This window comes from Dryas octopetala, chromosome 8, assembly GCF_963921425.1.
Source record: "Dryas octopetala chromosome 8, drDryOcto1.1, whole genome shotgun sequence".
NCBI classification, from domain to species: Eukaryota; Viridiplantae; Streptophyta; class Magnoliopsida; order Rosales; family Rosaceae; genus Dryas; species Dryas octopetala.
Window position 1 is genome coordinate 7,824,353 of NC_141373.1, and position 11,326 is coordinate 7,835,678.

General features: G+C 35.0%; 2 protein-coding genes across 2 annotated transcripts; both read left to right on the top strand.

Moving 5' to 3' along the window:
* Positions 1-6,006: 6,006 nt before the first annotated feature.
* LOC147276761 (putative FBD-associated F-box protein At5g22720) lies at positions 6,007-7,703 on the top strand. The gene is made up of 2 exons (XM_086255559.1): positions 6,007-7,233; positions 7,524-7,703. The coding sequence occupies exons 1-2, from the start codon at positions 6,007-6,009 to the stop codon at positions 7,701-7,703; spliced, it is 1,407 nt and encodes a 468-aa protein (XP_086111685.1).
* A 1,548-nt stretch (positions 7,704-9,251) lies between these two features.
* On the top strand, positions 9,252-10,367 carry LOC147276762 (uncharacterized). Its single transcript, XM_086255560.1, has 2 exons — positions 9,252-9,398; positions 10,218-10,367. Exons 1-2 carry the CDS (start codon positions 9,252-9,254, stop codon positions 10,365-10,367), a joined length of 297 nt encoding a protein of 98 aa, XP_086111686.1.
* Positions 10,368-11,326: the final 959 nt, after the last annotated feature.

An 11,326-nucleotide genomic window follows, 5' to 3' on the forward strand; every position in this document is an offset into this window, starting at 1 on the left:
AATTTGGAGCATGTGAAAATAATGAACATCACTTATCCGATACGCCTTCCATCTTTGAAAACTATGTCACTCAAAAATGTTCAATTTGGTGACAGGGTTTTCTCCCTTTTAATTTCGGGCTGCCCTTCCATTGAGTACTTGTCACTGCTGTCGTGTTCTTTTTTACACGGGTGCCGGACAGTTAAAGTTTCAAATTGCAGTCTCCAATCTTTCTGATGGTGCAGTTTGGCTCGATCATCCAGTTTTATTGATTGTCTACTATAGATATTAATTTGGTTACTGTTGCTAAATTTTGGTCTGATGGTGCAGTTTATGTTCTGCTCTTGGTGTCTGCACTTTCCTTTCCTTTTTGGACACATTGTAATTCTCTTCTTCTTTTTCAATATTATTTTCTCCTTTGCAAACAAAGAAAAAAAGAAATTGTTGTCACTAAAATTTGTGATAAGGGGAAAAACAATTGTAGATTTGATCACCCTTCTTCACATAGAATGTATTGTTACTAACTTACAATGGAAAATGCTTATTATCCCAACTTTTATTTTCCAACTTCCGTGGCATCTTCAATAAGAAAATACGTTACTAAAGCATAATTGATAGTAGAATATTGACAGTTGTATAATTTGAATTCAATTATAACACTTCCCACAAAACAGAGAAAGTACTATTGAGTATTGACTTGTATTGACAGAGAGAGATTACTCATATCTGTTATAGAGTTATCAAGTGAAGTTTGTGTGGCCGTACATCTCCAAAAGGTGTGTTTAGTTGATCCTTTTTATTTTATCCCCTGTTAAACATGTGATTCTAATTCTCTGTTCATATGCTCTGCATTACTTATAGATACGAGCTCCTATGCTTGTATCAAAAAGAGCTACAACATAAATTGTATGGAACCCTAAACCTTAAACCAAAGGGGCCTTATTTTCCTATTTCGCTCAAAAAAGAAACGGGTTTTCCTTTTGGTTCTAGACTTCTTGGAAGGTTATTCCTCTAAGGATTTATGTATATATATATATAGCATTCTCTTATAAGAAAGAGTCGCTTATTATGGCATCTGAAACAAAAACGTGGAGCAAAACCTCAATCTCAGAGAACACAAATTCATCAAATAAAAATCTCACAAAGCAAGCCGATCAAACAAGGGAAGATCGTCACGATGACCAAAACGCCACCGCGGTAAACACAATACGACCTCACTTACCTGACCCTATTATCCACCGAATCCTCCGACTCCTTCCCACCACTAAATCTGTCATCCGCATGAGCTTTCTTTCCAAGCAATGGGAATGTTTATGGTCTTTGTTGTTCCCCGTGTTCCCCATGTTAGATTTAGACGAGGGCGAGCCACAGAGTGACGACGATGATCTTGATGACAAACTTCAACATACCAAGTTCATCAACTTCTTGCAAAAGTATTTAGAATTCTGCGAGAGAGACAACAAGCAGGTCTTGGATAAATTTAGGCTTCACATGACAATGTACTTGTCTGGAGATGCTACTATTGTGGATAAGTGGTTGAGTTTCGTAGCTGAGAGAAGCGTCAAAGAGGTAGATATTAGTCTTCTAAGACAAAATTGGAACGACATTACTTATCAATATGACTACTTCTGCCTACCACGGACCCTTGTTAATGCAAAATCTATAACTAGCTTAAACTTGGAGTATGTGAGAATAGAGAAGTACAGAAAGGGTGTACGCCTTCCGTCTTTGAAAACTATGGCCCTCAAAACTGTGAAATTCGATAAGGGGGCTCTCAGTCCCTTTATTAGGGGGTGTCCTTTCATTGAATATTTATCCTTGACTTCATGCTCTTTTGACTACACATCCGTGCTCAGTACCTGAAAAAATTTGTATTATTAGGATCCGACTTTATCAGAGTCTAGAATCCGACTTCGGAACCGGGAACCCACCTTCCACTGGTCATGGGAACATTTTTCTACTCTCAGAGATTTCCTTGAAAAATTTGGTGGCTCTGAAAGAATAACTCTCTTTGTTCGTGATGCTGAGGTATATATAGTTTATATTATTTTTTCTATATTCCAATTTCTGCAATTAATTCTTAATTACTGATTTCCCTTTTAACTTGTTGTGTGAATGGTGTAGGCTCTCATCTTTCCAGAAAACTTCAGAAAGACATGTTCTTCACCACTGCCTAGTGTCAAGGAGCTTGAGTTATACAGAACTTCTCCAACACCGATCAGAGATTCTGACATAAGGAACTCCTTGCTTTGGATGGCACCTTCTACAAAGATCATTCTACCAATACTATATATGGATCTTTGAAATAGTAAATCGATGCTAGTTTTGGAAGACTGGCTCTCAGAATGTGCTTTACATCATTAATAAATAGTTTCTAGAATGAAAAAATGTTCAAAATTAAGCTTGTTTGTATGCAAAGATGGTCTCTGAACAGGAGTCGATGTGCTTTTTAATTTCTTGATGTTTTTTTTTTTTGGTACAATGGATGATATCATAATTTGTGTGCATGCAATTGAATTAGTCAGACTATCATCAGGGTACAGCTATATCTGACATGGCGCCGTTTTGAACAAAATTCAATTGCAAGATCAAATTTTTACAATGAAATCTGAACTCAAAATGTTAGCAATAGGACCATGTATGAGCACAAACTTTGCCAAAGTCATCAATAGAAGGCCCTATTTTGTATTAAGTGTGGAAAACCAGTAGATATATACAAGCAGAAGCTAAGAACTGCAAGATGGAAAAGAAAAAAGCAAAGCAGACCAATCTAATTACCAATTGCAAAGCAGCTGAAACAGAGTAGACAATGTGAACTCATATACAAAGGGTATGGCAGTATATCAATCTTATGAAACGTCTAAATCATTTTTCTGGGTTTTCTTTTTGAGAAAATTAGGATTAACTACCTAATTCTAATAACTTTTTGAAATACCAGCACATGACTATTTTTTTTAGTTTGGCTACTAACTTTCTTAAAAACATTTTAGATTAGATACCAAATCTTATTTCCAGCCTAGCCCATTTCTAATGGGCTTATTTCATATTCCGATTTTGCCCTTGGCCTGTTTATTGGGTTTAGTATAATTAATAATTGTTAAAAAATTATTGTTTGGTTGTTGTGCGAATAGTTACAACCAAATTATGACAGTCACAACTTAGATTTAATTAGTTGTGACTGACTGAATCAATTATTTAAAAAAGTATATATATACACAATATTATATAAATTAGGTTCAAAACAATTACTTTACACAAAAGAAGATTTAGTGCATTATAGTGAGTGCCACAAAGGTTTTGAATTTTGATGTCAAATTGCGACTTTGTATTTGCATGTATGTTCAGTTTTCATTGTGACTTCTTTTCCATTCTTATGACAAGTGTGTGTTCTTTTAATGTCTTCTAAATTATGATTTTCATTTTGCTATCTTTGTAATTTTTTCTTTGAGAGTAATAAGGTTAGAACCAATGAAACATTTGGGCTTTTGTTTCCTTTTTCCCCCCCTTTTTGGCAGAATAGGTTTACCGATACTTTTGCATTGATGTTGATTATGGGTTTCCATGTATTGTTCATGGGTTTGTTATTTTTTGAAATTGATTCATTGCTCAATGACCAACTCAGAGTTTTTTCAGTAAAACAAGTAATAAAACTCAAAATGGGTAGTAAATAAGAATGCTGGTCTTGGTAAGCAAGGTTGCTTTAAGCCTTTTAACTCTGAATTTGTTCTTTGGGAATTTGAAATATTTTTGCTGGTTATGTAGGGGATACTCTGAACCTTTTCTCTATTTTACGTGAACTTTTATGTTAAACATTTATGTATTTTATGTTAAACTTATCTTTTTTTTAATATTAGTCACAACTTCAAATTTTGTTATATGAGTTTTGGGGTGGTTTAGGTGTACTTTCTATAGTTTGCATGCTGGAGTTTATGGTCTATCTTTTTCAAATTGTGACAGTCACAACTTCAAATTTAGTTGTGACTATAGAACAATCACAACTAAATTATGAGACAATCACGGTTAAGTTGTAACTTGATTGAATGTTTTTGAAAAAATTGTACTACAATGTAGTATAAATAGAGGTCAAAGCAATATTTTTTATACAAAATAATTACTAGTGCAATTGGGGAAGGTATCTCTTTCAACTTACTATGACAGTCACAACAAATTGTGAGACAGTCACAGTTTAACTTGTGACTTGTGACTTGTGACTTGTGACTGAATTAAATTTATTTTTTTTAAATTGTATTACAATATTGGATAAATAGAGGTCAAAGTAATACTTTTATTGAAATTATTATGTAGTGTAGTGGTAAGAGGTCTCTTTCTCTTGCATGAGAGGGGTTTGAATCCCTTCTATGCCAAGTTGTTTTTGTGTTATTGAACGGCGTTGGTCGGTGGTCGGCCGGACGGAGGTGGCCGGTGGTTGGTCGGATGGCGGTGGCCAGTGGTTGGCCGGACGGAGGTGGCCGGTGGTTAGTTGGGAATTTTTTAAATTTTTTTTATTGTAGTGGCATATGATGTAATTTTTATGAATTCTAATACCCTTCACTTTATTAGTTTGTTTGACTTTTCAACTAGTATCTAAACTAAAATGCTATTAAATTTTAGTATCTAAACTAAAAAATTATTAAAGTTTGGTATTTAAAGTCAATGGACCTTTTCTTTTTTCATAACATATGGGTTTCACTTGGATTTGGTTATTGATTTATTTTTCTTAAACATTAAACAATTGGGCCGTTGGGCCAAAATAAGAACAAGATCTTGAACTGGACTACATTGGGTCAATTCAAAAAGAGGACCATGAAAATCAAGAGGAGAGGGACACTGTGTGATAAGGATTTAGGTTGCTGTCGCAAAAGAGCGAAAGTAGGATTATTTAACTTTCCAATCTACTTTACAATTATTTTTTATAATTTTAATTTAAATATAAATAGTCATTAAACTTTAAAAATTATTTTTAGGGTTACCCTATTAGTGTTATTTTTATTATACTATAAATAGCAACTTGCAATTAATTGAATCAAATTATGACTAGTATATCTATTAGTGTTATTTTTATACAGTTTAAATAGCAACTGTTGCACAGTGACAATTGCCGAGTACGCAATAAACAGAGTTGAGCGCTCAGTACTGTTCATTGAACGTTTGGTGGTTCCGCGTCACGAGCATTTTATTAAAGTTTTATTAAAGTGAAACAGACTTGGTTATCAACCTTATTTTTTAACTAGACTTCAAATAAAAAACCCAAAAAAAAATTGTCCGAAATATAAACTTGGCTCCAATCCCAATAAAGTATTTTATATTTTTTAAATTAATACCAACCATTGGATCAAAATCAAATGGTTGATTACTATGATTTGCTATTTTTCTCCAAAAAGAAACGAGGTTTTCAATTGGTTCTAGATTACATTGAATAATTTCTCGTCTGTTTGTACCTCGTTCAGCCGCACATAAACCAAGATGATTTTAGATCATTAGATGAAGGTTGGTAGATTTTGGGTAGATATGAGAGAAAATCGAGATATTTAATTATAGAGATTCGCAGATTTTATCAAACATTTATTGAAGCTTGGAAATTAAAGAATAATATCTTCCGAGATGTGCAGTCAAGAAACGTTATTATAGAAAACTTAAATAGAGCCTCTATATATATGAGAAGAGAAAGACACCTCCTCCTCTATAGAGAAAATCCAAGCACTTATGACCAGACTATCAGAGAGTGATTGTTACTTTGCCTTTGTTTCTTCAAAGAGTTCATAGTTTGTTAGGTGAATTTTAAAGAGATTGTTATTTTTCTTAGATTAAGTTTACTTAATTTGCTCTCTATCTTCTTGGTTGCTCCAAAAGTACAAAAACTTGGTCTCGATCCACAGCCTCCATTTCTTAGATTAAGTTTGCTTTGCTCTTTATTTTCTAGCAGATTTTTACTCCGATCCTTCAAGGATTATAGAGCATTCTCTCTATAATCCTTGAAGCTCTTTATAACTAAGAGCTAGTTTCTAGTTTTCAATGGGCATTCATCACATGGCTTTCCGAAGAAAAACATGCAGCAACATCTCAGAGGACCCAACTTCAAATAAAAAGTTCAGAAAGCAAGCTGATCAAACGAATGTCAAGGCCGTAAGGCCTCACTTTCCTGACCCTATTATCCAACGAATCCTTCGACTCCTTCCCACCACTAAATCTGGCATTCGCATGGGCTGTCTTTCCAAGAAATGGGAATGCGTATGGTCTTGGTTGTTCCCCGTATTAGATTTAGAAGAGGGCGAGCCACATGGTGACGACAATCTTGACAAACTTCAACATACCAACTTCATTAACTTCTTAGAAAGGTACTTAGAATTCTGCAAGAGAGACAAAGAGCAGGCCATAGATAAATTTAGGCTTCGCATGACAAGGTACTCGTCTAGTGATACATATATTGTAGATAAGTGGTTGAGTTTCGTAGTTGACAGAAGCGTGAAAGAGGTTGATATCAGCCTTTTAAGAAAGCACGGTACTCATCGTGACTACATCTGCCCACTCCATATTTTTAATGCAAGTTCTATAACTAGCTTAAACTTGGAGTATGTGAGAATAATGCACAGTGATGATGTATGCCTCCCGTCTTTGACAACAATGTCCCTCAAAACTGTGAAATTACACAACATTAGGGCTCTCAGAACATTCATTTCGGAGTGTCCTTCCATTGAGCATATGTCATTTACTTCATGCTCTTTTGACTACTCTGTGTGTCGCGGCATGTATGTTTCAAGTTCGAGTCTCAGATCATTGGAAGTTATGTGTTGCAGTTCTAAGCGTACCCATCAGACTGTTGACTATATCTGTTGCAGTTCTGAGTGTTCCCGTCAACAAAGTGGATGGCCTAGTTTGACTCTTGAAGCTCCGAATCTTGAATCTTTTACCTATGTTTCAGGTTATCCAATCTTCGGGCGTTTGGTCTTGTACGAGTGTGGCAACTTGAAATATATCAACATCCGTGCACAGTACCTGCAAGATTTTACATTATGTGGAGACCAAGATGGTGTGGAAGCCACAATCCATACTCCACATCTACTTTATTTTAAGTTTAGTGGTACTTTGAATACCAGCCTTTCTACAGAAGCTCCAAATTTAAGGGAGGCTACAATTCGACTTCGGAGACTGGAACCGACCTTCAACTGGTCATGGAAACTTTTTTCTACTCTAAGAGATTTTCTTGAAAGATTTGATTGCTCCGAAATGTTACTTCTCTTTTTTCGTGATGCTGAGGTATATATATCTACGCATGCTTGATAGGTTTCAATCACTTTTCGGTGTGTACGTATATCTGTTATATATGAGAAAGACTTTCATGTAACGGATGTATATATCATTGTGTCTATCTCTCTCATCACATGCTAGATCACATGATAAGAAAGATAGACACAAAGAGTGTATACAACCGTGATAGGTAAGTTCTTTCCGTTATATATTCCAAGTCATCTGCAATTAATCCTTTGATTCCTTCTCACCAAGAAAAAATTACTGACTTTCAATGTTTTTCTGTGTGAATGGTGCAGGCTCTCATCTTTCCAGAAAGTTTCAGAAGGACCTGTTCTTCACCATTGCCTAGTGTCAAGGAACTCAAGTTATACAGGACTTCTCCAACAGAGGCTAGAGATCCGGAGTTGACGAACTCCTTGCTCTGGATGGCACCTTCTGCTGAGATTCTACCAGTAGAATATAGTACCAATCTCTGAAATAGTAAATCAATGTTTATGGCCGGGGATAAAAGACTGGCAGAGTGTGCTTTACATCATTAGGAAATAGTTGCTAGAATAAAAAACTCATCAATAATTTCTTTGGATGCAAAATTTGTGTATTATTCTTGAAGTTGTAGGGGTCACAAGCCTCCACAAATTATTCTTGATGGTTCACTAATAATTTTGGAGCAGTTTTATTGAAGACAGTTGGTAGTTTATTGAAGACTGGATTGATTCAGTTTATAATTAATTTGACTATGAATTGTTATCCTTTAGTAATTCATGGATGGAATAATATGACAGACGCTGAGCCATGAGAGTATGTTATAAACTGCTTCTTCATATTTTGAAAGCATGGTTTGTGCCAGCTGCTTCACCAATTTGTTGGCAAACCAGAGTTCTTGTTTTCCATACTTTAATGCTAGCTGTGCAGCTTCACCAATTTGTTTATTTTTATCTTATAATATTATAATAAGCATCTAGCTTTCTAACCATCTATGTGAAGCTAGTAATATGAACTCGATATTCTTGTAAGGATCTGATCACCATGGATGATATGCTAAATCATCACTGCATCCTCTGCAGGCATATTGAATTTGTCAGACTATCATCAAGGTACAGCTTTTAACCTAGTTCTGTATCTGACATGCCGCCATTTTGAACAAATTCAATTGCAAAATCAAATTTTGACAGAGAAATCTGAATCTCACAATGTTAGCAATAGGACCATGTATGAACACAAATAGGCCAAAGGCATCCATGAAAGACCCAATTTGTATTTACACGATATATTGAGAGTAACTAAAATGTTCTTAACTTACATGAAGTTGTTTGTTGTGATAATCAGCCACGATTATCATATAGAAGTCATAGTGCAATATGTGAGTTTAAGAGACATTTAATTCTTAGTATGAGTTTTAATGATCTCAGCACATAAAATTGGAAGGGGGAAAAACAAGTTCCTTTGTTTAAGTGAACTTGATCCCGGTTATTTTCTGCAATCCTACTTCATGTATTCAAATACAAGGTATATGCTGACAGAAACCCTTGATGGGTGATCAAGCCTAAACCCAGAAGAAAATTCATCTGTGTTTGAATGAAGATCATGGGCTCTGTACACTCCTGATGTAAGTTCCTGTTGAATCTGCATTATATACAGAAGCGTCAAAATTGTAAGAAGAGAAAGGATTGAAGGAAGTTCCTAAATATGGACACTAATTGAAGAGAGATAATACAATTGTCAAACATTTGCTAGAGAACCAAGTCTAGTCCCTGGGGTTAAAAGATAAAGTTGATATCAATTAAGTAACAGATGAATTTCCAATTTAGTATGATTGTTAGAATCAAACCACCAGTACAAGTGCTTGTCTGGTTGAGGTCAGTTGATAATTTCTTTGTTTTATGAACTCTTCCATCTCTATGTGTTGTCATTAAGAGCAGTCATAACATGTTAGAGGAAGCATTAATTTTCAGAGACATTAGAGCAACTCCTATCCTTTCCCTATATTTCCCTCAAAGTTGAGAGTAGATAAGTTCAGGCTTCACATGACAAGGTACTCATTTGGAGACGGTACTAGAGTAGATAAGTGGTTGAGTTTTGCAGTTGGGAGAAGGGTCAAAGAGTTAGATATGAGCCTTAGAAATAAACATCGGATCGACTACTACTGCTTATACCTGCTGACCCTTCCTGAGGCAAAATATATAACTACTTTAAATTTGGAGTGTGTGAGAATAAAATTCAGTTCTAGACCTCCTTATTTTTTGTTCTCGTCTTTGAAAACTATGTCCCTCAAAACTGTGCACCTGGCTGAACGCCAGATTTTGTCCTATTTAATTTCTGAGTGCCCTTCCATTGAGTATTTGTCATTCATTTCATGTTCATTTGGCTGGACACTTGAAGTTACTAGTACCAGTCTTAAATCTTTGGAATTTTTGAATTGCAGTTCTGAGGGTAAAACTGCACAACCTTGTATGGCCATTCAAGCTATAAACCTTGAATCTCTCACATTCATTTCGGAATATCCGGTCTTTGAGGAAATGATCTTGTATGAATGCTGCAACTTGAAATATATCAACATCCATTCTCAGTACCTGAAAAAATTTGTATTATTTCCTGGATACTCATATAGTGTGAAGGCCACTATCCACACTCCAAATCTACTTTATTTTAATTTTATTGGTTATTTAAAGTCCACAGTTTCCATGGAAGCTCCAAATATATCGGAGGCTAGAATCCAACTTTACGACTTGGAACCCACCTTATGCTTGTCATGGAAACATTTTTCGACTCTGAGGGATTTCCTTAAAAGAATTGGTTGCTCTGAAAAGTTAACTCTGTGTTCATGATGCTGAGGTATATCTACACGTTGGTGATAAGTTTTAATCATTTTTAAGTTTGTATGTTTGCTATATATTCTAAGTTCTGCAGTTAATCCTTAATTACTGATTTAGATTTTTATTTGTTTTGTGTGAATGGTGTAGGTTCTCATGTTTCCAGAAAAATTCTGAAAGACCTGCTCTCCATCTTTGCCTACTGTCAAGCTACTTGAGGTAATCATCAAGACTTCCCCAAAAAAGACCAGAGAATCTGAGTTGAGGGATTCCTTGCTTTGGATGGTACCTTCTGCAGAGATTCTACCAATTTCTTACAGGGATTTCTGAAAGAGCAAACCAATGTTTTTGGGGAGAAAAAACTGTCAGATTGTGCTTTATATTATTAAGGAATAGTTACTTGAATGAAAAATTGTTCAAAAGCTTCTTGAAATATTGCAAAGGTGTTGTGTCTGAAAAGGATTCTGTGTTTTCTGGAACATAGTAGGCCCAGAGGGAGTTTGTATATTTCGTACTCTAATGTTGTGCATCTTCACCAATTTGTTTATTTTGTTTTATTTTTATAATATTATAATAAGCATCTTGGTTTGTTTTTTCACCATCAACATCTATGTGGAGCTAGTAAGATGAATTATGTGTTCTTCTTGTCAATCCAAATAATCACCACGGATGGTATCATAATGTATTCTGCTCCCTGTGCCGACAATTTTATGTTTGAAGTCTCCAAATAAGGTGATATGGTAGACAAAACATTTTGACAGTGGAATTTTAAATTTGGTTTTCCAGTTAACAAAATAATTGTCCTTTGAATTTAATTCTAACACTTCTCTCAAGCTGGTGCATGAAAATCAGCTTATTAGACTGTTGGACTATGCTTGTTAAAATAGAAGCTGATCATTAAGGGCCTTTGTAAAGACATCTGCAAGTTGGTATATATATGTGAATAAGGAATGCGTAGAGTAGAGACTGTCTGTCACAATATGCTTTGATTTAAGTCAATCAGAGATACTTGAAATAAAATTTGTTGAAAAACTTGTTTGAATACAATGGCTGTATCCTAACAAAATTCATCTTTCTTCTTGATGTTTGATCAGGAGTTCTACAGTTTTAATTGAAATCTGGTTTCAGTTTATAACTTCATTATCCAGGACAACCCAATGCTAGACTGCAAGTGCACAAATTATTGTTCTAAAGCCAATGCATTTGTTCTAACAGTGTAATGCATTGCAAGAAAAGGCAAAGAAAGACACATATATTATTCTTATTATGAGTGTTACTGTCTCAACAAA

Coding starts and splice junctions, on each gene's coding strand:
- LOC147276762 (XM_086255560.1), top strand. CDS start 9,252: ATGACAAGGTACTCATTTGGAGACGGTACTAGAGTAGATAAGTGGTTG. Junction 9,399..10,217: donor ACCTGCTGACCCTTCCTGAG/GCAAAATATATA, acceptor AAATTCTGAAAG/ACCTGCTCTCCATCTTTGCC.
- LOC147276761 (XM_086255559.1), top strand. CDS start 6,007: ATGGCTTTCCGAAGAAAAACATGCAGCAACATCTCAGAGGACCCAACT. Junction 7,234..7,523: donor TCTTTTTTCGTGATGCTGAG/GTATATATATCT, acceptor TGAATGGTGCAG/GCTCTCATCTTTCCAGAAAG.